We start from the raw sequence: 23,983 nt of genomic DNA on the forward strand, positions 1-23,983 counted from the left end.
ACCATGGCAACTGCGGGACCTCAGGATAGCCATAGGCAGGCCTAGCCCAGTAACCGATGCTCCTGGGCTTCTGTGAGTGGTGGTGGGAGGAGAAGGCTCCATCTGGCCCAATCCCCACCCTTCCACCCCATTTTCATTGGGCCTCCAGAACCGAGACTCACGACACACACACACACACACACACACACACACACACACACACACACGCCAGGAGGAAGGCTAAAGAATGAACACTTCTTAAATGGCAAGAACATTTAGCCAAGAGTATAAAGTTCTGCCAGAACTTCAAGTTTAATTCACAAAAACTGCATTCTTTCAGCATCTTGTCGTGGGGGTAAAATCTCACCTCAGCCCACAGCAAGGCAGGAGGTAGCAAGGGTACCCCCACGCAGGTCTGGAGGCCAAGGCAGCCAGGAGGGAGCCGTGGAGGACCAGCGCGTGGCCTCACCCACTGCCTAGGCTGCAATCAGAAAGAAGGAGCAGGACAGGAAGTCTGTTTGGTGAGGCTGTCCTGGGGGCTTCTTGGGGAGACTCTTGGGGCTCCCACACCAAGGAGATGCCAGAACTGGAAAGGTGTCAGAAGTCATCCAACCCAGGATTAGAGGAGGAAACCAAAACCAAGAGAGCAAGGGGTTTTCTCAAGGTGATAGAGGTATCCCGTGGCAGAGCTGGGACTAGCACCCAGGTCCCCAGGCTCCTGCCCAGAGTTCTTCCCCAGCCCACACCAACCACTCCCAGAGTTCCTCAGGCCTTTGCTGCTCTGGGCCCTGGAGGCCACTGGGCTGGGTAGGAGGAAAGCCTCTTGGATAGAGTTCCTAGTCGGTCTTGCTGTTGGTAACTGAAATCTTGAAAATGCAGTAGTCCTAAAAGGGGGAGTTTACAAGCCTTGGAATGAAAATACGGCTTCATTGCTAATTACCACCTATGCACTACAGGTTGAAAACCTTGAATTAAAATCTAAACTGAGGGGGAGTCACACCACTCCCTCGCCTCCTATTCACTGTCACCCAGCTATCATGCACGCCTCCCCACCGTCCCCCTCACACACAGAGCCGGGCACTGGCTCCTGCAGATCGCAGGGTCCTGGTCACGTGGGGTGGAACAGGAGGTGAAGGGCTCTTTGTGCTGCCTGCGTGAGGGAAGAAGACCTCTCTCCCAGAAAATGACCAGCATCTAACCTCAGAGCACGCCTCGAGGGTCCAGGACGTTCGGGGATATTTATGTATAGTCATACCACGGTGTGTCTGGCACCAGAAGGCGCTCAGTAACCATCTAGTGAACGGTACAGTGGCCTCCAGGGTGGTGCCCCCCCCACACCACTCCGCAACCCCCAGCGGCTCAGAGGAAGAAGTGGGCGTGGTCCCCGGCCCCGGGGCCGCTCGCGGCCAGCCGGTCACAGCGAGCCTTGTAGAGGTCGCGCTCCCTGGCCAGGCGGGCCACCTCGGCCCGCAGCGCGTCCAGCTGGGCGGCCAGGCGGGCGCGCTCGGCCTCTAGCCCGCGCCGCTGCTGCAGCCGCTTGGAGCGACAGGCCTGCGCGTAACCGCGGTTCTTCAGCGTGCGGCGCCTCTGCTTCAGCCGCAGCGCCTCGTCGCGCCCGCAGCCCCGCAGCTGCCGGTTGAGCTCCCGCACGGACATCGACACCAGCGCCGCGTCCGAAAACCGCTCCGCCAGCTGCAGAAGGAGCGAGCGGAGAGCGGGTCAGCGCCGGGTCCGCTCGGGGTCCCGCCCGGCTCCACCCTCGGGTCGCCGGCCGGACGGCCCCGCCCCCGGGAAGGCTCCGCCCCCGGCCCCCGCCTTACCTGAGGCTCGCCCTTCCACCGAATTCCCCGCGCAGTCCAGACCCCGCCCCACGACCCAACAAGCCCCTCCTCCCTGGGGAACGCGCACCCCTCGGGGTTGGCCCCGCGGGCCCCGCCTCCCAGGGTCTGGCGAGCCAGTCGCAGGTCTGACACCCGCGCCCTCCTGGCGCGGCCCTCCGCGTCCCGCTCCAGGCTGTCTTGGTGTCCAGTGGACACGCGCCCAGGCAGACCCCGCCCCGCCAATGCACCTCGCTCCCCTGTCCTGAAGGCCACAACCCTGTGACCCTCAAAGGATTTGGATTACATCCTAATGCCCTCAACACCCCCATCTGTGTCTATAATTAATAGGATGAGTCCCAATCCTTACTGAGAAGACTGGGGGCTGGGGAAGCACGATGTTTGAAAAGGCCAACCTCATTCCCGTTCCCACAGTATCAACTCCACTCCATTCCACGCACAACTCTTTCCCGGGTTTCCATAGACGGAGTATATTTACCTCCCCGTAAAGAACCGCTCCCCATTAATTCTCAACTCTCCCCTTTTGGTCCTCTTCTAACCTTATCCTCTCCCTCTTCCTCCTGGTTTGGACTACTCATTTCTCTCCATTTGGAAAAGGGGGAGGGGGCAGAAGGTAGTTTTCTCCCTCTGATTTCTTTCAAGGGCCCTTCTTTTCTCCTGCCCTCTGTCTCTTCCCCAATCCATAACCCTGTCCAGGAATTCTCTTTCCTCTCTTGGGCTGTCCTCCCTCACCCCGCCACCCCTCAGACCAACTCACTGATCGCTCACCTGGGCGTGCTGGGCTCCCGTCTCCTCCGAGCTCCCTGGGCAGTAGCTGTGGGGCCCCTCAATAGTGACTGGACTCTGACCCTGCAGCAGCTCCACGGCCTCTTCGGGACTCAGCCCCAGTGCCTCCCCAGCTCCCAGCTGCTGCTGCAGCGTGGCCAGCCAGTACAGCTCCTCCAGGCCTGGCCGGGGGCCCTCGGTAGCCCCCACCATGCCTGGCTCACTGAAGGTGGGTGAAGGAGGCACTGAGCTGTAGGGAGTGGAGCCCAGTGAGGCTATTGGGGGGCCAGATCGCCCCTCAGAGGGTTCCCGCTTTACCTCAAACTTCATCAAGTCAAAGTCATTGACATATTCCATAGCCAGGGGGCTGGGAGGCAGTGCCATTCTGGGGCTGGACTGGGAGGGGTGCACCTGCAAGAACAGAGGAGAGGTTTGGAGCACCTGGAGGCTGCCTGCCAGCCTCCTTCACCAGAACCTGCTTCTTCCAAAACCCAAGTGCCCTGGAGAGCCAGAGTTCTGGAAAGCCAGGGTGATGGTGCAGCTCTGTTCCCTAAATAGTCACCTCCAGGCTAGAGCAACTTTTCAGGTGGCAGGGGCTCCTGACTGGAAGCAAGCAGCTTAGAGGCCTGACTGAGGAATAGGATAGATATCACAGCCCTCTGGCCCCACTGGTGCCTCTGGGAGCTATGAAAAACAAGAGGAACATGGCAGTGCTCCCAACTCTGTCATCTCAAGAGACATCATTCCATTTCCGAGCAATCAAAAAATTTTGCTTAATTAACTGTGACAGAGTATGTGTCTATTTTAGGACAATGGAAAGACACGTATGCCATGAATGTTAATATATAAGGATAATGCACTGTTATACCTCTCTCTCAGAACACCTAGGTCAATGCCTTGCACGTAGAAGGTCCTCAGTTCACATCTGTTCTATGGGTTAATCAATCAATTAATCCCTTTTATAGGAGCATGAGACTTTCCAAAGAGAAAAGAAAGGTCCTAGAATCAGTTTTAGAAAGATCACGACTGAGTGGTGACCTTCTTTCCCCAAGCCGATCTCTCCAAAGGCAACCAACAAAAACTAGTTTTCCTCCTTCTATTCAGAACCTGCTATGTTGTGTGAACTTGGACAGATCACCTCCCCCTTTGTGGCCTCAGTTTCCCATTTTGTTTAATCAAGGCAGTTAGACTTTACCATTTCCCAAAGAGTGTTCTGGGAAACCCTAAGTCTGAGAAGTACCCAAGAAGTCGATGCTCCGAGAATTTCAAGAAATTCTGCCTCCCATCCCCACGTTCTGCAGAGTCACAAAGCACAGCAGCGTATTAATCTGAGAAGTGCTTCAGTAAACCATCTGTTCAACCTCAATCCAGAGTGTCCCAAACTTAGGTCACCAAGGAGCTCTCCTCCCTGTTATCAGCCACAGAGTGTGTGCTCACCTAAAGAACCTCAGGCTAGGTGACCTCAGAGATCCTTCCCGGCCTGGAACTCCCAAGCTCTAGCCCAGCTCCCAGTTCCAACAGCCCCACTGCCAGCCCCTGAAGGGGCAAGGCAGGGAGCGCTCATCCCCAGGGCTTGGCATTTGGCTCCATCATACCCCGAGCCTACGTAGCCCTCTTTCTAACGACATCTCAGACCCTCAAGCTCTGCCCAGAGAGGTGGGAGAACAGTCAAGTCCTTCTCTCTTCCCGCCCCAGGGAAGGCTTGTTGCCCTATCTACTGAGCCCCTCACCCTTGAGAGGACAGGGGTGGCAGAAACAAAGACACAGACTGAAGGAATGATCCTTGGCAGGGAGGAGATGGCAAAACCCTGAGAGAGGTGTCCAGAGAGAACTGAATGAAGAGATGAGCGAGGAGGGTTATTTATCTTTCTGCTGTGATAGTCGTGGGGGACATAGAGCCAGTCAGGGTGGGAGTGGGGCAGGGGACAGAAGTGTGAGGACTCTCAAAGACAGACAACACAGAACAGACAGCAGGTGACAAAGAAGGAGGAGGTAGGTGAGAGGCCTGGCATGCAGGGAGGTCCTGAATATACTCACTTGGGGGATGGTAGAGATGATGTGGTCAGTGTCAAAGCCAGGCAGGCACAGCTTCCCCAGAGAATGGAGACCCCATTGAGCGGGGGGCTTGGTGCCTCTGGGCTCAGAACAAGGCGCTGTGGGCACCCAGCCCACGGGGCACTCTTAAAGGGCCAGCACTCTGAGGTCATCTATGGTCCTCAGGGCTCTAGCCAATGAGATAAGGAGATCATTTGCATATCTCATGGGCCTGGGGGATTGGGGGGAATGAGAAGAGGGGAGAGGACAAGTATGCCTGTTCTCAAGGAAGGAAAGGGAGCGTCTTCCTCAACAAAGCTCCTTACTGATGGTCCGTCTCACAGACACTCAGTCCCCTGGTACAGAGAGCTGCTTTGGCCTGGCCAGCCACCTTCGTGTCAATACCACCCCCAGCCCTCAGCGACTGAGAGCCTGGGACTGGAAAAGAGGCCCAGAGAAGCTCCCCGCGCCCTCCCCTTCCAACGCTCTGCAGCACCGTGGCAGTGTTTGCGGGAGTACAAGCAGTCCTGAGCCCACTCTCACCTGTGGGCTCTCTTTCCTGTGTTCAGGAATCCTCACATTTCTGTCCCCTGCCTCACTGGCACTGTGAGGCCCCACACCCCTCACAGCTATCAGAAAGACAGGCAACCGTCCCCTCGGTGAATGTCCAGGACTTGGCCACCCAATCCTCAGCCTCTCCCACTCTTGCTGACCCAGTCCCGGGACAGGCAGCCCAGCTCAGGAGAAGGAGCAGCAGAAGGGAGAGTGGGGATCTCTGCTCCTTCCTTCCGGGCCACCTCGGGACACGGAAATCTAATCACCGCCAATCCATCCGAGACACTTCTGTAACTGCCCTCACATGCCCTCTGCTTCCTCTCGCCTTTTCCCTGCGTGTGTCCCTGTCCCGCTCTCTTCCTCTCTCACCATCCTGGTTCCCAGATGGCTGGGGGGTGACCTACATTTTCAGCCTAATCCCCTAACACCTCTTAGAGCTCTCATCCCTGAGTAGAAGTTGGAACAGGGATACTAGGCATTAACCAAGGAGATGTTTAAACCTGTCTGAAGCTGTTTAAAACAGGGTGTGTACTAGAATAAAACTCCAGGAGTTAACGGCTATTTCCAGCCTGGGAGGATACCCAAACGTTCCCGTGGAGTTAACAGGCCCTCTGCCCCAAGTCGGAGAGAGACCTGAGTGTCCATCACCCCCAAGGATCATCGGTTATAAAAATGAACCTGGTCCCAGCTGGTGGATTCAGATGAGAACAGTAGTTCTCAAAGTGTGGTTCCCCCAAGCAGCAGCAGCATCTGGGAACTTGCTAGAAATGCATCATCTCGGGCCTCACCTCAAACCCATTGGATCAAAAACTCTGGGGATGGGGACCCCCAAAAATCTGTGTTTTAATAAGCCCTCAGGGAACTTTGATGAACACTGAAGTTTGAGAAGCACTGGTCTACAGAATATCTATAGTTAACACAGCTTTCCCTGTGTGTGTGTGTGTGTGTGTGTGTGTGTGTGTGTGTGCACGTGGGGTCTCTCTTACCATACTCTGTACACACATATGAGAAGACCTAGATCAGATGACATCACTCTCTTCCCACATCTGTCCTGCATTTCATGGAGCAAAGACCACTGTCATGATTTAAGAAGTAAGGCTTCTCAGTGTAATTGCCTGGATCTAGCTGTTTTTGCGGAAGAACCAAGGCCTGGGAACAAGGCCACAGATGGGAATGGGGATCACGGAGACAGGGAATCGCATGGGATGTGGCTTTGAGGCCCCTAGCCAAGAAAGAGAGCCCAGACCTCCTGAGTTGAAGAAGGAACAGGAAGTGTTGAATGCAGCCCCTTTCTCGTGCCTGGCCTGGCCAGACACTTGCCCCCAAGCAGCTGTCAGGTCTGGGCTGATCTTGTTTACTGGAGGGCTCAAGGAGAGGTGGGGGGTGGGGGGCTAAGCTGCTAACGGGCTAAAAGAGTCAGACTAAACAAGCTCAGGCAAGCTGAGCCGCTCAGGGCTCAAACCAGGCGCCACTGACTAGGGAAAGGAGTCCGGGCAGTGAGGGCTGGGCCAGAGGAAAGGAGCAAGGGCACAGAGAGGAGAGGCCGTGGCAACCGGTGGGGCCCCAGGAGGTCGTTCATGGGCCCTCTCGGTGGGGATGGACCCAGAGCCTGGGAGATGCACACAGAGAGTGACTGACTCCAGGACATCTGGGGATAGAGAAACGGGAGTGAAAAAGATGGCACCAGGTGGACTGCAGAAATGATGGAAGAGAGGAAGGGAGGCAAGAAGGCTTAGCGGAGGGGGCAGTAGGTGTCGACCTGGGATGGAGGGCAGAACAAGCCGGGGGCTCTCCAGGGATTTGTATTAAAGGAGTTAGAAGGATATAGGCACATGGAAAAGGTGGGCAAAGGGCCATGGCAAACTGAAAGAGAGAGGAAGTCTTCTGGAAAGGATCAGAAAGGGAGTAAGGGGTAACAAGAAGGGCTGCTAGGAGCAAGGGACCAGAAGAGCAATGGCGGTAGAAGGAAGGGACAGAGGAAAGTTAAGACTGGGGACCAAGAACTAGAAAGAAATACAGAGGAACAGACAGATAGATGGTCAGGCCGCAGAGAAGACACAGTGGCCAAAGGACAAAAAAGGAGGAAGGTATAAACAGAGAGATGTTGGAAAATTGGGGGAAGAGGGCCAGGCAGGTGAAGGGCTGGCAGAATTGGGGTACGAGACGAAGAGGGAGGCGAGGAGACACGGTCAGTAATTCAGGGTGCCACCACTACCTCCTCTGTCCCGCATCCCCATTTTTGGAGCCCATGAGACCCTGTAAGCCCTATAAGTTCTGGCTTCTGGTACCTAGATCTTCAGTAATGGATCCAAATCTTCAAAACTCTTCCTGACCTACCTGGTATGTTCATTTAACAAGTGTTTTTGTTTTGGGGTTTGTTTGTTCTCGATTTTATTTATGTATTTGTCAGAGAGAGAGAGAGAAAGCACAAGCAGGGGGAGCAGCATGCAGAGGGAGAAGAAGGCTCCCTGCCGAGCAAGGAGCCTGATGCAGGACTCGACCCCAGGATTCTGGGATCATGACCTGAGCTGAAGGCTGACACTTAAGACCGAGCCACCCAGACATCCCTTGACAAGGATTATTAAGCACCAGGCACTGTGCAAGGCATTAGGGAGACCTCAGTAAATCAGACTGACATTAGCCCTGTCTTCATGGAGCACACAGACTGATGAAACAGGGAAACATCAATTTACTGCCCTTAGGCCCAGCCAAAAGTGGCCCCTACCCTGGGCCCTGTGCTTTTAGAAGGCTCCATTCTGGCTGGTCCCACCCTACGGGGTGAGGAACTCAGGCCTCCTCCGCCCACACCTATCCCCTTCTGGACCACATTCTAGATACCTAGGAATTCCCTGCCCAAAGGGCCCCAAGCCCACTTCTAGGGCCCACATGGACCTCCCCCCTGGGTTGGTCCTTGCAGGAGTGGACCACACTACTGGTACATACATCCCTAGACCCAAAGTTTGGCCAATGGTGACTGCAGGAGGCTGCGGACGGGATTGGGATGTGTAAGACAGAGAGGTCCCCGTGTGTGTACATGAGCCGTCTCACAGTACAAGATGGTATTAGGAATGGGAAAAGAAGCAGGCCCAAGGGCCAGTGGCCCAATTCATCCTCTCCCCGTACCACCACATTCTACTGCAGAATCCTGAGGTCTCCAAATAAAGTCCAAATCTGAATTCAAATTGGAACCAAATTCCAGACCGTTACACATATATTTATCAAGGCAGAAGAATAGAACATATTTTATTTAACTGTTTCTTAGCATAAGTTCTACCTTTTAAATGTTTAAACACAAGGGGGCACATGGCTGGCTCAGTCAGTTAAGCGACCAACTCTTGGTTTAGGCTCAGGTCATGATCTCACTTTCGTGGGATCACGCCCACGTCAGACTCTGCGCTCAGTGTGGAGTTTGCTTCAGATTCTCTCTCCTTCTCCCTCCCATTCACTCTTTCTCTTTCAAATAAATAAATAAATAAATAAATGAAATCTAAAAATTTTAATTTTTTTAAAGATTTTTTATTTATTTATTTGACAGAGATAGAGACAGCCAGCGAGAAAGGGAACACAAGCAGGGGGAGTGGGAGAGGAAGAAGCAGGCTCCCAGTGGAAGAGCCTGACGTGGGGCTCGATCCCACAACGCTGGGATCACGCCCTGAGCTGAAGACAGATGCTTAACCACTGTGCCACTCAGGCGCCACTAAAAAAAAAATTTTTTTAAAGATTTTATTTATTTATTCGACAGAGATAGAGACAGCCAGCGAGAGAGGGAACACAAGCAGGGGGAGTGGGAGAGGAAGAAGCAGGCTCACAGCGGAGAAGCCCGATGTGGGGCTCAATTCCGTAACGCCGGGATCACGCCCTGAGCCGAAGGCAAACGCTTAACCGCTGTGCCACCGAGGCGCCCCGCCCCTAAAAATTTTAAACACAAGGTTTGTGAGCCTCTATTTGCACTCTTTTTAAAAGTTTTTAAAAATTTATTTAAGTAATCTCTACACCTGACGTGGGACTCAAACTCGACCCTGAGATCAAGAGTCACGTGCTCTTCCAGCTGAGCCAGCCAGGCACCCCGATCTGTACTCTTGCCCCAGGCCCCACATGTGTGAGGGAGGAGCCTATATGAAAAGAAACCGCTATCACTGAGGGGAGTCTTATGAAGAAGGACAGACACTAGGAGAGTTTCTTTCATGAAGACCCAATCTAATGGGAGGCAGCATTGCAGGGACAGCTTGCCTAATGAGGACATGTTCCACTGAGACTGGCCAGGTGAGTACGAAGTGACCGTGTCTGGGGGTGTGGAGAAGGGGAGATTCCAAGCTGCAAGAACGATACACGCAAGGGCTCTGAGCAGGAAAGAGACACGTGTACAAAACGAACAAACAAAAGACCAGCAAAGACAGAGGGTAGAAACCAAGGACAGGGGCGCCTGGGTGGCACAGCGGTTAAAGCGTCTGCCTTCGGCTCAGGGCGTGATCCCGGCGTTATGGGATCGGGCCTTACATCAGGCTCCTCTGCTGTGAGCCTGCTTCTTCCTCTCCCACTCCCCCTGCTTGTGTTCCCTCTCTCGCTGGCTGTCTCTATCTCTGCCAAATAAATAAATAAAATCTTTAAAAAAAAAAAAAGAAAGAAAGAAACCAAGGACAGGACGTGGGAAGAACGGTGATAGGTGAGGGTGGAGGTATCAGCGGGGGCCAGATCCAGCACAGCCTTATAGTCCAAGTTTAGGATTTGGGCTTTATTCTAAGAGCAGTGAGAAGCCACTAAAGAACTTTTGGCAGGACTGTGATGTGCTCAGACTGTTTGAAAAGATCACTTTGAATGTAGTGTGGAGGAGCAAAATGGAATCAGAGTCAGATTAAGCGGCTAATCCGGTATCCAAGTTGAGTTTAGGGGGCATCTTAAGCTGGAAACAAACTCTGAAACAGAAACTTGTGTACAGATGGTTCCTTGGTCAGCGGGGAGGGGAGAACTTTTAAAAGCGGAGAGAAAAACAGGCCTGGACAGCGGGAAAAGCAGAAATGCACTACAATGGCAACAGAGGCTTCAGCTGAGCCCATAGGAGCTCTGGGGCTCGGACAGACCAAACTGAGGAAAGGGGACCAGGCCTTGTACCCCTGCATCAACCAGTCACTGGATACACGCTGCCCCCGGAAAGGGGTATTACATTTGGTGAGACTGCTGCCTTCGGCCACAGGGAAGTATTCAGCTGTGAGCCATTAGCGGCCAACACTCCAAGGCTGGGACAATGAGCACCTGGATCCTGAAGAGGGGCTCTAGGTGGCACATCACAGCATCTACTGTAGGGGGTCTGTAAGATGTCCAAGGGCCAGACCCAGAGGGCCCAGGGAAGAAGAAAATGTAGATGGGGGGGCAGGGAGGGGGCAAGGCTGGTCACACCCTGCCCCCTGGTGGTGGTGTGCCTCCAACACTGGGCCAGCTGGTAGACCAGGCTGGGCAGAGGGCCAGGATTGGTATAAAAGTGTAGCAAATGAAGGGAATCAACTCTACAAGGAAACCCTCATGGGAGCCCCTTAAAGTGAAGGAAGAACATAATGGGGTAGAAGGATTCAGGAACATGAGACTGGCTTATTCTTTTATTCAAACAGCATTTATTAGCTGCCTATTATAGGCCAGATCCTGCTAGGAATTAGGATAAAAACAAGACTAAAATTTGGGTCCTTCTTTCAAGGAGCTAACACTTAGGTGAGGATTATAGAGATACAAAAGTAATTACAGCAAAGTGTGAGAAGCTCAAAAACAGAGGTATGTATGCAGTATAAAACCAATACAGTTGAGATAGATGTTAATTCTAAGAGTTGAACTGACTTCATGTAAGAGGGGGTGTTTAATTTAAATCTGAAGGGCAGAAGGGGTTCACAGAAGTGCTCTGGAAACTGCAGTTGAGTATGTAGGAGAGAGGGTGGTAGGGGCACCTGGGTGGCTCAGGGCGTGATCCTGGAGTTCTGGGATCGAGCCCCACATTGGGCTCTTCCACTGGGAGCCTGCTTCTTCCTCTCCCACTCCCCCTGCCTGTGTTCCCTCTCTCACTGGCTGTCTCTGTCAACTAAATAAATAAAATCTTAAAAAAAAAAAAAAGAGAGAGGGTGGCAGTGATAATGCCGGATAAACAGGAGCCAGATGACAAAGGACATCAGTTGCCACGTTGTAGGAAGCCTCGAAGGGATTAAGCCTAAAAGTGATATGATCTCACTTTTTAAAAAATTATACATCAAGGGGACAGTATAGGATTGGAAGGGGAAAAAAATCACCTGGTAATGAGAGTCAGAAAGGCTTGGATTCAGATTCCATTTCTCCTGCTGACCAGCTATGTGACATTGAGCAGATGACAACCTCTCTGGACCTCAGTGTCCACATCTGTAAAACAGGATGGTTGTGGAACGGCATGACATGATGCATGGAAAGCTGCAGGCACAGAGCCCGGCCTAGTGTCCACACAGTAAACATTCTCCCTCTCTCTCTTAACTCATCAAAGTGAACTTATGTGCAGAGTCTGGAGGGTAGCTTGCTGGAAAGGAGAGGGGATGACATTTGGAGAGGAGGGGGTCCAAGAAGTGTCTTGGAAGATATCACCTGAAGCCAGGTGAGAGTTACACCCTGAACTAAGGCAGTGGCCATGGGGATAGATGGAGATTTGAGAGCTAATTAGGAAAGACAAATCCAAAGGTCCTAGTGTCTGACTGGCTATAGAAGAGAAGAAAGGAATAGCCTAGATTGATTCTGGTTCCTCTGGGGCAACTGCCTAGATGCCAGTGCCATTCACCGAGATGGGGAACCATGAGAGCAAGTGCAGGATTACAGAAGAGATGACGACCTTCAGTTCATCCGAGCTGCCCCAGCATGCACACCTTTAGGCCTAAAAGGTGGCCAAAGAGGCAGCTGTTTGAAGTGGAATAGGTGTGGACAGAGGTTGGGTATAGGGACTGGAGGAAAGAATCCCAAATATATATACGTGAGGTTGAGTCCAGGATGGGGACTGGGTGAAGAGATAGAGAGCCCACGGCTAGCCCAAGGCTGGAGGCCAGCTCTTCTTGTCCTGATATGTTCTAGCACAGAACTCTGAGAACCCTGAGAATCTCGATTGTTTCTGTTGCAAATGGCAGAAACCCACTGAAAATCAGCTTGAGTGAAAGAAGAAATTTGTTGGCTCAAATCAAGGATCTGTGGCTTTCCATCCCTCTGCTCCGCTTCCTCTAGGCTGGCTTTCATCTAGGGCAGGTTCCTGCTTTGCGGTGCCAGGCTGACACCCAGCAGCTCGAGGTTCATATCCTACCAGCTTGCAACCCCAGCAGAAAGAGAGCCCATTTTGAAAGTTTACAGAAAAAGCCCCCAAGAGGGACCTCACGTCCATCCCGGAACATTCCCAATCACTGTGGCCAAAGTAAAGAACATACAAATTGGCCAAACTGAGAGCCTACCCACAGGAGACCCATATGATCACATGGACTGAGGAGGTGGGTCCCCAAAGGAACATCAGGGTGCTACAACCAGAAAGGGGGTGTCAATGCTGGGCAGGTGCCTACCGTAGACATGTTGGAGCTGGAGGTACTATGGCGTTTGGGATGATACTCAGTGGTCTCAAGTTGAAGAGAGATGTCTGGATGGCGACCTAACTTGAAAAATTATCTGAGGACTTTAAGTGGTGGTGGGGTGGGACAGATTAGTTCTCTGGGGCAATGTGGCCAGAACAGCCATGGATGAAGCCCAAAGGCAACACCCTGGAGTGGAGGGGCATCACCATTTCATGGGAAGGCAGAAGAGAGCCCTCATCAGGAAGAGAAGAAACAGGGATTTGGGAGTTGGGGACCGAGGGAACCTTAGCCCTGGGGCCCTGGAAAACAGAAAAACCTGGGTCTCAGAGCGGGAGAAGGGAAAAGGCAACGTCCAACCCCCGGTTTCTGAACTTCCAGCCTCCGTGGGCCCCCGCCCTGGCCTCGCCCCTCGTTCCTGACTTGTTTGCCACCCCAGTGTCTCCCAACCCCTATCTCTCGGGAGCAAGAGTCCTCAAAGTTACATCATGTGCAGGGGACGAGGCGGGGCGGGGGGCGGGGCCTCGCGGAGGGGGAGCCGAGAAGGGGACCCCGCTGTCCAATGGGAGAGACGGGTTTAGGGACTAGGATGCTGGGCGTGGGGCGGCGCCTGGGCGGGCTTGGGGCCTGGAGCCCGGGGACCCGGGGAGCGGACCGAATGGCAGGGCGGAGAGAGGGTCGCCCCGGCCCCGCTAGGTTCCGCCCCTGAGCCCTCCCGCCCGCCTCCTTTTTAAGCGCCTCCCGCCCAGCCTTGGCTCCCGCTCGCTGCGCTCCCTCCTTCCCCGCGTTTCTTATCTGCCCGGCTCCGCTCGGTTCTCGCGGCCACCCCGCAGCCCCCGCCCAGGTGCCATGGCCGCTGTGTACCGCCCCGGCCTGCGGTGAGTGAGCCCCCGCCCGGGGGCGACCCGCACCTTCCGCCGCGCTCGCCCCCTCGGGGCTGCCAGGGGCGCTCTCCTGCCCGCCCGCGTCCGCCCGCTTTCCCAGCCGAGCAGGAGGCGGGCCAGGGGCGAGGGTTTCTCGATCCCCGGCCTCTCGTGCCGGGCGTCTCGCGGGAGACCTGGGGCGGCCTCTGCCTCTCTGGGTCTCTCCGCTTCCGTCCCCTCCTCCCCCTCTCTGCTTTGCTGGTCTCCGACCGCGCCGTCGCGACCTGCCACTTCTGAACTTCCTCCCCCTCCTCGCTCGCCCCCGCTGAGCCCCGTCTCCTCGTCTCTTCCTTTCCTTTACAGATGTAACCCTTGTGCCCCAGTTGCGATCAGAATCGGTAGGGCCCTGGGGTCAAGGGCACATGAACCCCTGGGGGATTGAGCTCAGAGCTCCCCAAAGAAGGTAGAAGGTAAACGTTTATTTCCCGGCCTCCCGCGAACTGGAACCTGGAGGGAAGCTCGGTGCACCCCAGGGACCTGGGGCCAGGGGAAGGAGGGAAACAAGGTGGAGGAGGGGGACAAGTTGCCTTCAATTCTGATATGGCTGGCTTCGGCCCCTGTCTAGGATGGGAGCCCCTGGGCCCTGCTCCCTTTTCACAGCTTCCTGTCTTTCCTCTGTAGCCTCCCTTCTCCCCAGCATTTGTCCCAAAGTCTGAGCTGACCCCATATCTCTCCCACAGCTGGTTCCACTTTGCCAGCCCTTGTAGGTGGTCTCCAGAGCAGAGGAAAAGGAGAAGGTCCCACTTAGGGGACTGGAGGGGAGTGGGGGAGCATCACCAGAGACTTCCTGAGCCAGGCCCCGTGCAGAGAGAAGCTCTCCCCAAGACTGGGTGCCTTTTAATGCTCAGGGACAACTCTGCAGGTTCCAGGAGCCTTCTTCCTCTGCCCCTGTGGCCGCACTGGGTTTCCATCCTGCTTTCTCTGTTGGAAGCCAGCCCAGGTCCCACTGTAGCCAGGCTCCAGCCCCCACATCCATGGTCTGAGGGTTCTGGCTTCCCCAGGCTTAGAGCCTCCTGAGTTTGAGCTTTTTGCAGTCTGCCCCCCCCCCACCGCTAACACCCAAACTCTCTAGGCATGTGACCTCTAGGGGGAGGGACAGGGGCATGCAGTCCTGTGTGTGGAGCAGTTTCTGGTGGGTGAGGCCCTGGCATAGGAGGAGGGCAACCTCCCTCTCTTGGCCTTTGCTCTCTCTGCGTCAATCCACCCTGGGTCCAGGCCAATCAGAGCAGACCCTGCTTCTCCCTCTCCCAGGAGTGTGAAGGGACAGACAACAGGGACCCTGCCTTGCTGAGAATGGGCATGAACCCCAGCCAGTAACATCCCCAACAGTCAGTCTTCGACCCAACTCAAACACACCTACCCAAAGGCAACATCTTATGCACCCCCTGTTGCCCCACATGGGCAGCCCTAGCTCTGATGCCTGGAACCGCAGTATCCAGTTACCCACTCTCTGTGCAAGAGCCCTAATCTAGAAACTTGGGACTGTCCCATTTCAAAGACTGGATCCTTTGCTGAGGCTGTCAGTCTTACAGCATACACACCAGAAGAAAAAAGTAAAAACAGCTGCTTTCTTAACTCACAAAAACTATACTTGAGAAGGGGAAGAACAGGGAGGAGAGCTCCAAATACCAGACACATGAAGCTGTCACCTGGGCACAGCTTATCAACACTGGGCCACGGGGCACCTCATCATTTCCAGCATCGACCAGACACAGTTAAACGTGGGCACGGGCTAAGCCTGAAATAACCTCAGCATGTCTCCGCATACACTCCACACAGCCAGGCATGTGCCCGTACGCTCATGGGGCAGTATCTGCGCCTCACTGAGACTCGTGAAGCCCATGTGGCCTGAACCCATCCCACACATCTACTCTGACCTGCCCTTCAAGGTGCCTGTGCCCAGACCTGCTCCCTAGCGGCCCTCGGGCTTCCTGTCCCCTTGACTTGCCCATGTTCCGCGAAAACACCGCGCTGATTCCGGCTCTGTTTCTTGTCTTGCAGGCTTCACTGGCCTGCGCTGAGCCCCTGGGGCTGGTCATCATGGCGCAGCATCCAGACCCTGCGAGTACTCAGTGGAGATCTGGGCCAGCTGCCTGCTGGGGTGCGAGACTTTGTGGAGCGCAGTGCCCGCCTGTGCCGACCGGAGGGCATCCACATCTGTGATGGCACCGAGGCTGAGAACACTGCCACGCTGACCCTCCTGGAAAAGCAGGGACTTATACGAAAGCTCCCCAAGTACAACAACTGGTACGCCCTGAGCCCCTTGACCATGAGATGGGGGCAGCTGCTTGGACTGGGCCACTTTGGATTTACCAAGACAAAATCGAATTTAACGAGACCATCCTAGTGGAAGGAGCAAGAATGTTTCCCCCCCTTGGGGGGAAACAGAATCAGGAATTAGTGGGATTGGTCTGTGTTTTTATGTAAGGAGAGAAGCTAATTTAAGTAAAAACCTTTGCCTTTTTTTTTTTTTCTCTCCCAAGTTCAGAGAGTTTTTGCCAAGGGCCTTTAGAAGGCTGGGCTGAGGGAACTACCCCCTTAGATGGGACAAAATATGGAGGAAGCCACCGAGGTGCAAATGGCTGGGAAGAAATCAGGGCCACAGAAGACCTAGAGTCAGAGTTGAACCTGAAAGATTGGGTCGGCGGATGAGGGAGACCGGCTGGCCCCATCCTCCTGATAACCCCTTCTCCCCTAGCTGGCTGGCCCGCACAGACCCCAAGGATGTGGCACGAGTAGAGAGCAAGACGGTCATTGTAACTCCTTCTCAACGGGACACAGTGCCCCTCCCCGCTGGTGGGGCCCGTGGGCAACTAGGCAACTGGATGTCCCCAGCTGACTTCCAGCAAGCTGTGGATGAGAGGTTTCCGGGCTGCATGCAGGGTAACCGGGGCAGGGACACAGAACCAGCGACACTGAAGGTATGAACAGGTTAGAACCCTTCATCCAGGTGGCATCTTCTTCCACAGGCCGAACCATGTACGTGCTTCCGTTCAGCATGGGTCCCGTGGGCTCTCCACTGTCCCGCATCGGAGTGCAGCTCACTGACTCGGCCTATGTGGTAGCAAGCATGCGTATTATGACCCGGCTGGGGACACCCGTACTTCAGGCCCTGGGAGATGGCGACTTTGTCAAGTGTCTGCACTCTGTGGGCCACCCCCTGACTGGGCAAGGTAAGCGCTTGCCGTGCCTAGAGGAGAACACAGACCTGCTTGCACGCAGAGGGAACCCCAAATTCTACCCATCCTCATTAGTGAAACACCTAATTCCCAAAATCTAGGGCAGCAGTCTGGGCTGGGGGTGATGCCATGTCACCAGAGCAGTTCGCACAAGATTGAGAAAAGTCATTTGTCTGTGTCCCACAACAGGGACGTGGGAACTGATGGATATTATGAGGTGGGGGGCCTATTATGAGGGGCTCCGCCACCGCTCCTAAGTGTCTCTCCTGCCAACCCCGATCCCTCCAGCCCCTAATGATCCAGATCCTGATGCCCCTGCCAGCAGTCAGCCCTATGACCCCATTGTCCCCAGGGGAGCCAGTGAACCAGTGGCCGTGCAACCCAGAGAAAACCCTGATTGGCCACGTGCCTGACCAGCGGGAGATCATCTCCTTCGGCAGCGGCTATGGTGGCAACTCCTTGCTGGGCAAGAAGTGCTTTGCCCTTCGCATCGCCTCTCGGCTGGCCCGGGATGAGGGCTGGCTGGCCGAGCACATGCTGGTGAGGGCCTGGTGAGGACCTGGGCAGCTGCGGGGAGCAGGGAGGGCGTGGGGCCTGGCCGGCAGCCTTAGCCTCACCTCCCCACTGCCAGGTGCCAGGCTGTTGGGCAAGGGACTCTGCCCCAATGACCGAAGCTTTGGCCCCAGGCTGCTGGACATTGAGGGGGCTTTGACTTGCCGCCATCCCAGCCCTGTGGTGACGTCCTGGCACCTGTTTTTTGAATAAACATTTGTCCTTCCTGTTAACCCCTAGCTGTCCTTTATGTGCAGACCATAACTGACCTTTGGTGACGCTGCCTTGTTCCCTCTCTCCTCAACACACAGATCCTGGGTATCACCAACCCCGCGGGGAAGAAGCGCTACGTGGCAGCCGCCTTCCCCAGTGCCTGCGGCAAGACTAACCTGGCCATGATGCGGCCAGCACTGCCGGGCTGGAAAGTGGAGTGTGTGGGGGATGACATCGCCTGGATGAGGTTTGACAGTGATGGTAAGAGGCGCTTGCATCATACTCTCGGTTCTGGCTCTCACCAGAGTATAGGAATCCCCCCTCCACTGCTCCTGGTGGACCTGCCCTGTACCTCCTGGTAATCCAGCCACCCTAGAGACAGAGTGTCTTTCCCCATCAGATCTGGGGGCCAGCTCAGGGCAAGGAGGAGCAGAGCAGAACCTTCCATGGCCGCACCTCTCAACTCTTCCTGGTTGGTCCTTTTCTGTCACGTCTCCTCCTGACAGGTCGACTCCGGGCCATCAACCCTGAGAATGGCTTCTTTGGGGTGGCCCCTGGCACCTCAGCCACCACCAATCCCAACGCCATGGCCACAATCCAGAGTAACACTCTATTCACCAATGTGGCTGAGACCAGCGATGGTGGAGTGTACTGGGAGGGCATTGACCAGCCTCTTCCGCCCGGTGTCACCGTGACCTCCTGGCTGGGCAAACCTTGGAAACCTGGTAGGTGGGGGCGGGGGGGGCCCCCGGTGTGACACAGCCCCCGGGGCTCAGCGTCTTGATGATGTATAAGCCTTCTCCACACCTGCAGCCAACTTCCAGGACCTCTGGGAGGCGCAGGAAGTTATGAATAGTCCCAGTTTCCGATCCCAAGCGAGATCTCAGGTCAAGTCCCGACTCCACCAAGTACTGGCTTTGGGACCTGGCCAAGCTGCTTACCCTCCCGAGCTTCAGTGACCCCATCAGTTAAATAGAGGTAGTTACCAGAGTACCTACATCATTAGGCTGCTGGAGGGCTAAATAATGCATGCAAAGGGTTTAGCGCAGTGCCGAATATATAGCAAATTTGCAATAAAAATAAGCAGGATTTTTTTTTTTTAAAGGAAAGGCAAGGACTGTTTCGAAAATTTTTATACAAGGAATTGGGCTCAAAGCACAGTCCATAAAGTTTGACCCATTAGGAAAGAGGAAGCTGGCTCCTCCCCCTGCCACTTGGTTCCCACCATCCCCTGTATAAGAATAACCATTGTCTAAAGGTCAGTGTTGGGGCGCCTGGGTGGCTCAGTCAGTTAAGCGGCTGACTCTTGATGTCGGCTGAGGTCATGGTCTCAGGGTTGTGAGATCGAGCCCCCTGTTGGCTCCGTGCTCGTGCCCAGTGGGGAATCTGCTTGAGATTCTCTCTCTCCCCCACTCTGACCCCCCCAAAATAATAAATGAGTCTTTAAAAAGATAATTAAAATAAAGGTCAATGTTGTTACCCTCACCCTTTCTCCTCCCTGACACACCCACCCCAATCTGCCCTCCAGGCGAAATCAGACCAGCTCTTTAGCTAGTTTCTCAACCCTGTCATTGCCCCTGGCGCCTAGCAGTCCTGCTCCTCCCCCACCCCTGCACTCTGGACCTTCTGCAGTCAGAGAGCCTGGAGACCTAGGGATGGGAGCAGAGAAGGGCGTGCTGGGGACGGCAAGCTTGTGGTCGCTGAAACCTACATGCACGTTTTCCGGGCTGGCGGAGCATGCTCCCTCTTTATCTAATCACCCTTGACTTTCTCCACCACAGTCATTAAGCCCTCCACGTTCTCCCCACCCAACTGAGAAACCCAAGAAACTTTCCTACTTCCCCGCAGGCTCATTCCCCAACCCTTTCATCATCTCTAGCTTCACGGGTATAACTAGGGCGTGTTGTACCCAGCTGCAATTACCAGAATAATACCCTGTACCAAGGACCTGAATTGGGGGCTAATGGAAGTGCGAGAGGCTCTTACACGCAAGTGGAGACAGGAGCTGGGGGTGGGGAAGGGGACGCAGTGGTGGGAGGTGGGGACTGGTTCTAGAACTCCCTTGGTGACCAGCAACCTCCAACAGAGAAGACACCGTGTCTCTTCTGGGTCCCCATGGTGGTGCTTTATACAAATGCCACTGACTTGGTCCCGTCCCTTCTCCAGGGTACCTAAAGGGCCCAGATGACCTGAGCTTCTCACGTTACGCCTGCCCAGGTTGTGTCTGACTTCTTCCAGCCCTATTACTCCATCTGGGTCTGAGTAGAGCCAGGAAAATCACCAAAATTCTGCTAGCTTCCAGATCAATTCCTGTTTACATTTTGATACCTCAGAAGATCCTATCTTCCCCTGTTTGCTGATGCAAAGTCAATTTTCTGAAATACTGATCTGATAGTCTCGTTTTTGCTTTCTGGTTTGAGTGGTTTCTTGCTAAACCCCCATTCCTTGCCCACTCTTTCTCACATAGCTGGGCTGGCAGCACTGTTATAGATAAACAACCTGATCTTTTGGGGGAATGTCCTGGCTCCCTTCTCACTGCCCCTTACCACACGAGGTTCCAGGGAGTTGATGACGCAAACAGAAATTGTGCAAAGGTGTGCAAAATTATGTGTGTGTTGGGGGCGGACAAGTCCTTGGAAGTGACAGTAGTTGTATTTTCCCTACCAGGAGACAAGGAGCCCTGTGCACATCCCAACTCTCGCTTTTGTGCCCCGGCTCGCCAGTGCCCCATCATGGACCCAGCCTGGGAGGCCCCCGAGGGTGTCCCCATTGATGCCATCATCTTTGGAGGCCGCAGACCCAAAGGTAAGCATCATGTGGGTTCTATGCCTTCTCAGTGAAGGGTCTGGCTCTATCTCAGGGTCCACCTCCCTTGTGTACTTAGAGCCTCAGCCTGGATTGCCCACCGTGGCTGTCTCTAGAGCTGCCGTGGAGAATGCAAAATTATGGGGAGGCGTGGGGTTTGAAAATGGGCTAGCAGAGATCCTAGGCGAGCGAGACCAGGAGTCAAGATCACCAGAAGGGATGGAGTGAGGGTCCGAAGAAGAAAGCTGCCTGTGACCCTGCTCACCCGTGTTCTAGGAGTGCCCCTGGTGTACGAGGCCTTCAGCTGGCGCCACGGGGTGTTTGTGGGCAGTGCCATGCGCTCTGAGTCCACTGCTGCGGCTGAACACAAAGGTGAGTGCCCTCCCCGTGCCCCTCTCCTGTGTACCCACATCGCTGCTTCTGTCCCTTCCTGAGCCAGGCCTTCCTCCTGCCTGCCCTCCCCACGTCTCTTTTCCCAATCCCTTCTCTTCACCCTACTCTGAGGAAGATTCCTGAGCCACCGAAGTTTCACCACTCCCTCCAGCTGGTGGCAGGGTGCCCCTCTCTTCTCCAGGAAGGAGGAAGAGTCCTTACCCATGTTGCCTCCCTCCCCAGGAAAGATCATCATGCATGACCCATTTGCCATGCGACCCTTTTTTGGCTACAACTTTGGGTGCTACCTAGAACACTGGCTGAGCATGGAGGAGCGCAAGGGGGCCCGGCTGCCCCGCATTTTCCATGTCAACTGGTTCCGGCGGGACGAGGCGGGCCGCTTCCTGTGGCCAGGCTTTGGAGAGAATGCTCGGGTGCTAGACTGGATCTGCCGGCGGCTAGAGGGAGAGGACAGTGCCCGAGAGACGCCCATCGGGCTGGTGCCGAAGGAAGGCGCCTTGGATCTCAGCGGCCTGGGAGCCATAGACACCACCCAGCTTTTCTCGCTCCCCAAGGACTTCTGGGAACAGGAGGTTCGAGACATTCGGAGCTACCTGACAGAGCAAGTCAATCAAGATCTACCCAAAGAGGTGTTGGCTGAACTGGAGGCCCTGGAGGGACGTGTGCGCAGAATGTGACCTGAGGCTCCAGGCCAGCAAGAGAGCACAGCACCCCCATCCCATCCCACCCCCCATCTAGAGATAGGAGAGCCACCAGGCTTGCAGAAAATATGAGAGATTTGATATAACTGACATTTGTGTGCCATGAGACCAGGCCACAGACCTTCTCCGACACTCTGTCCAATAAGAGATGCTCATTTATTTTCCACAACTTTCGTGCTGTTTTCATTCCCGCCTGCCTCCATGGGCTTCTAACACCAATTTCACAGTCTTCTTGCAGCCCTCCAGGTAGCCAGCGCCCCAGTGCAGCCTGGCCTGGTACAGCCTGGTGGTAGCCAGGATCTCACTCTCAGACAGCTCTGCCACTGAGCTGTAGAAATAGGAATTTCTGGGAGAAGGCACATCGACTCTGTGTCCTGAGGTCTTAAAAAGATGGGGGTCTCTGCGAGCTGCTCAGTATAGCTTCCAGGCCTAAAATTCCTGATCTCCCACTTGGAGACGCAGAAGCATCTAGAACCCCATTCCCCAGTGAAGCAATTCCATTGTCAGTTGTCAAACCTGTTCTTCCTCCTGCCTGACCTGAAATTGGGACTCTCAAAGCATTCATGAAAGCTTATTCAATATTAAGACAGCTAACCCTTTTATAGTGTCTTCTGTGTGCCAGCTACTGTTCTGAGCAGGTTACAAAACAACGCTCCATATTACAGATGCCATATTACAGATGAAGAAACAAAGGCACAAAGAGGTCAAGTAATTGCCCAAGCCCACAGAGCAAACAGTCGAGCCAAGGGTAAATAGTAACTGCATAGACATCTCTCATAGCAGCATAGACTTGTAGAACTATAAGGACTTTATATGTGCCCTATTCCACGCTTCTCAAACTTCCAAGTGCATACGAATCACCTGGGGATCTTGACAAAATGCTCATTCAGCAAATCTGGAGTGGCTGGAAGATTCTGTTTCTCTTACAAGCTCCTAATTGATGCTGACGCTGCTGGTCTGGGGACCCTAGTTTAAGTGGCAAGGGCTTGGCCTAAATCCTCAGAAGTCAGCTTTAGAGGGAAATCCCAGAGAGCGATGATCCTTCATAAATCAGGCGTTATCGACTGAGGGAGAGCTTCACCTCTGATCCGAATCAGGCTGAATGAATACATAGACTGAGGTTGGTAAGATGGAAGTCTGTACCCAGTCTGTGTTGAAACACGTAAGACGGAATTACTGGGAATTGCCTCAAAAGAAAACACTGGAGGAGGAAACACCAAGTGTTTCATAGAGAACAGCCAATAACCAGCTACAACAGGAGGGCAGAAAAGAATCTAAGGTCGGAGTGGATCAAGTGCTAAAACACAGTGAGCAATGGAGTCTGTTACACCTAACACGATATAGCCAAATCCTCAGCTTCATGAACATACTCGATAACTGAGACTAGGATCAGAAGCAGCATAACACGGATTCTAGGCGCACAGCAGAGTCTGGCCCGCATGCCTCCGAGTGTCCTCGTCTGTAAAATGGGGATGTGCCTGCACCTCGGTGGTGTTAGGATTAAAAGGGTCAGTGAAGCCAGGCACTCAGAACCATCCTGGCATGGAGTAACCATTGTTAGCTGCTCTCACCTTTCCACTCTACTGATTAGAGAAGGCCCTATAAGCCTATATCATATATTCCTGACTCTACAGATTAAGAGGAAAACGAACAATGCAAATAAAATTTAGGGGAGAAAAAATAGGTTTGGAAATAAGTCCCTCCAGGAAAGAGGCGGGGAACTGGGGTTCCAAGCCCCTCCTGGTATCTAAATGCTCAGTGATATGAAGATACGAGCCTTAAAAGTGATTTTGATGATTAGAATAAAATTGGGCTGCACGTCCTGCGGCTGCAGATACAGGATAAAATATAGTTAACACATTTTAATTAACCTTTTATTTTACTTTATTTTTAAGTCATTTAAGTAATTTCTGTACCCAGTGTGGGGCTTGAACTCACAACCCTGAGATCAAGAGCTGCATACTCTTCTGACTGAGCCAGCCAGGTGTCCCTAACCTTTTTATTTTAAAATAAAACACAGGTACAGAAAACCATGAAAAACAAAGGTATAATTTAATAAACTAACAAAGTGAACACCCTTTAAACCATCACCAAGAGAAAGAAACAGAACTTTGCAGACACCCGAAGCTCCGCCATCCCCTCGCTGTGTTCTTCATCATCACAGCCCCTCCTTCCTGGCATAAATAGGTACCATGGTGTATGATAATCATGTCCTTTAATTTGATTTTTGCAGTTTTATCACCCAAATGTGGATCTTTGGCCATTATAGTTCAGCTTTGCCCATTTTTAAGAATTTCATATGCCTTTGAAGTCTCTTTCAGTCTATACGTTCCCCCTCCATTCCTTTCTTTTCCCTCATTTTAACCACTGAAGCATCCAGACCTAAATGCTCAATGCCTAGATTCATTAATTTACTAGGGGTTTCAAAACAGCTATATCCAAACTCTGTGATAACAATTGGAATAGGTGCCTGGGTGGCTCAGATGGTTAAGTATCTGCCTT

At 53.7% G+C, this 23,983-nt stretch overlaps 2 protein-coding genes across 3 annotated transcripts; one reads left to right on the plus strand and one right to left on the minus strand.

The window, feature by feature from the left end:
* Positions 1-269: 269 nt before the first annotated feature.
* NRL (neural retina leucine zipper) lies at positions 270-13,742 on the minus strand. 2 transcript variants are annotated; one of them, XM_034648387.1, is made up of 4 exons: positions 13,627-13,742; positions 11,438-11,543; positions 2,586-2,993; positions 270-1,671 (listed from the first exon to the last, which is right to left on the minus strand). In XM_034648387.1, exons 3-4 carry the CDS (start codon positions 2,964-2,966, stop codon positions 1,339-1,341), a joined length of 714 nt encoding a protein of 237 aa, XP_034504278.1. In that variant the 5' UTR covers positions 2,967-2,993; positions 11,438-11,543; positions 13,627-13,742; the 3' UTR covers positions 270-1,338. The 2 variants fall into 2 exon arrangements, with proteins under 2 accessions (XP_034504278.1, XP_019657156.2); XM_019801597.2 differs by lacking the exon at positions 11,438-11,543 and having other exon boundaries at positions 13,627-13,732.
* On the plus strand, positions 13,335-22,909 carry PCK2 (phosphoenolpyruvate carboxykinase 2, mitochondrial). The gene is made up of 10 exons (XM_034648370.1): positions 13,335-13,593; positions 15,640-15,885; positions 16,337-16,521; positions 16,608-16,811; positions 17,170-17,357; positions 17,681-17,843; positions 18,089-18,307; positions 20,250-20,387; positions 20,664-20,759; positions 21,003-22,909. Exons 1-10 carry the CDS (start codon positions 13,565-13,567, stop codon positions 21,455-21,457), a joined length of 1,923 nt encoding a protein of 640 aa, XP_034504261.1. The 5' UTR covers positions 13,335-13,564; the 3' UTR covers positions 21,458-22,909.
* Positions 22,910-23,983: the final 1,074 nt, after the last annotated feature.

The sequence above is a fragment of the Ailuropoda melanoleuca genome, chromosome 20 (genome assembly GCF_002007445.2).
Source record: "Ailuropoda melanoleuca isolate Jingjing chromosome 20, ASM200744v2, whole genome shotgun sequence".
Taxonomy (NCBI): domain Eukaryota; kingdom Metazoa; phylum Chordata; class Mammalia; order Carnivora; family Ursidae; genus Ailuropoda; species Ailuropoda melanoleuca.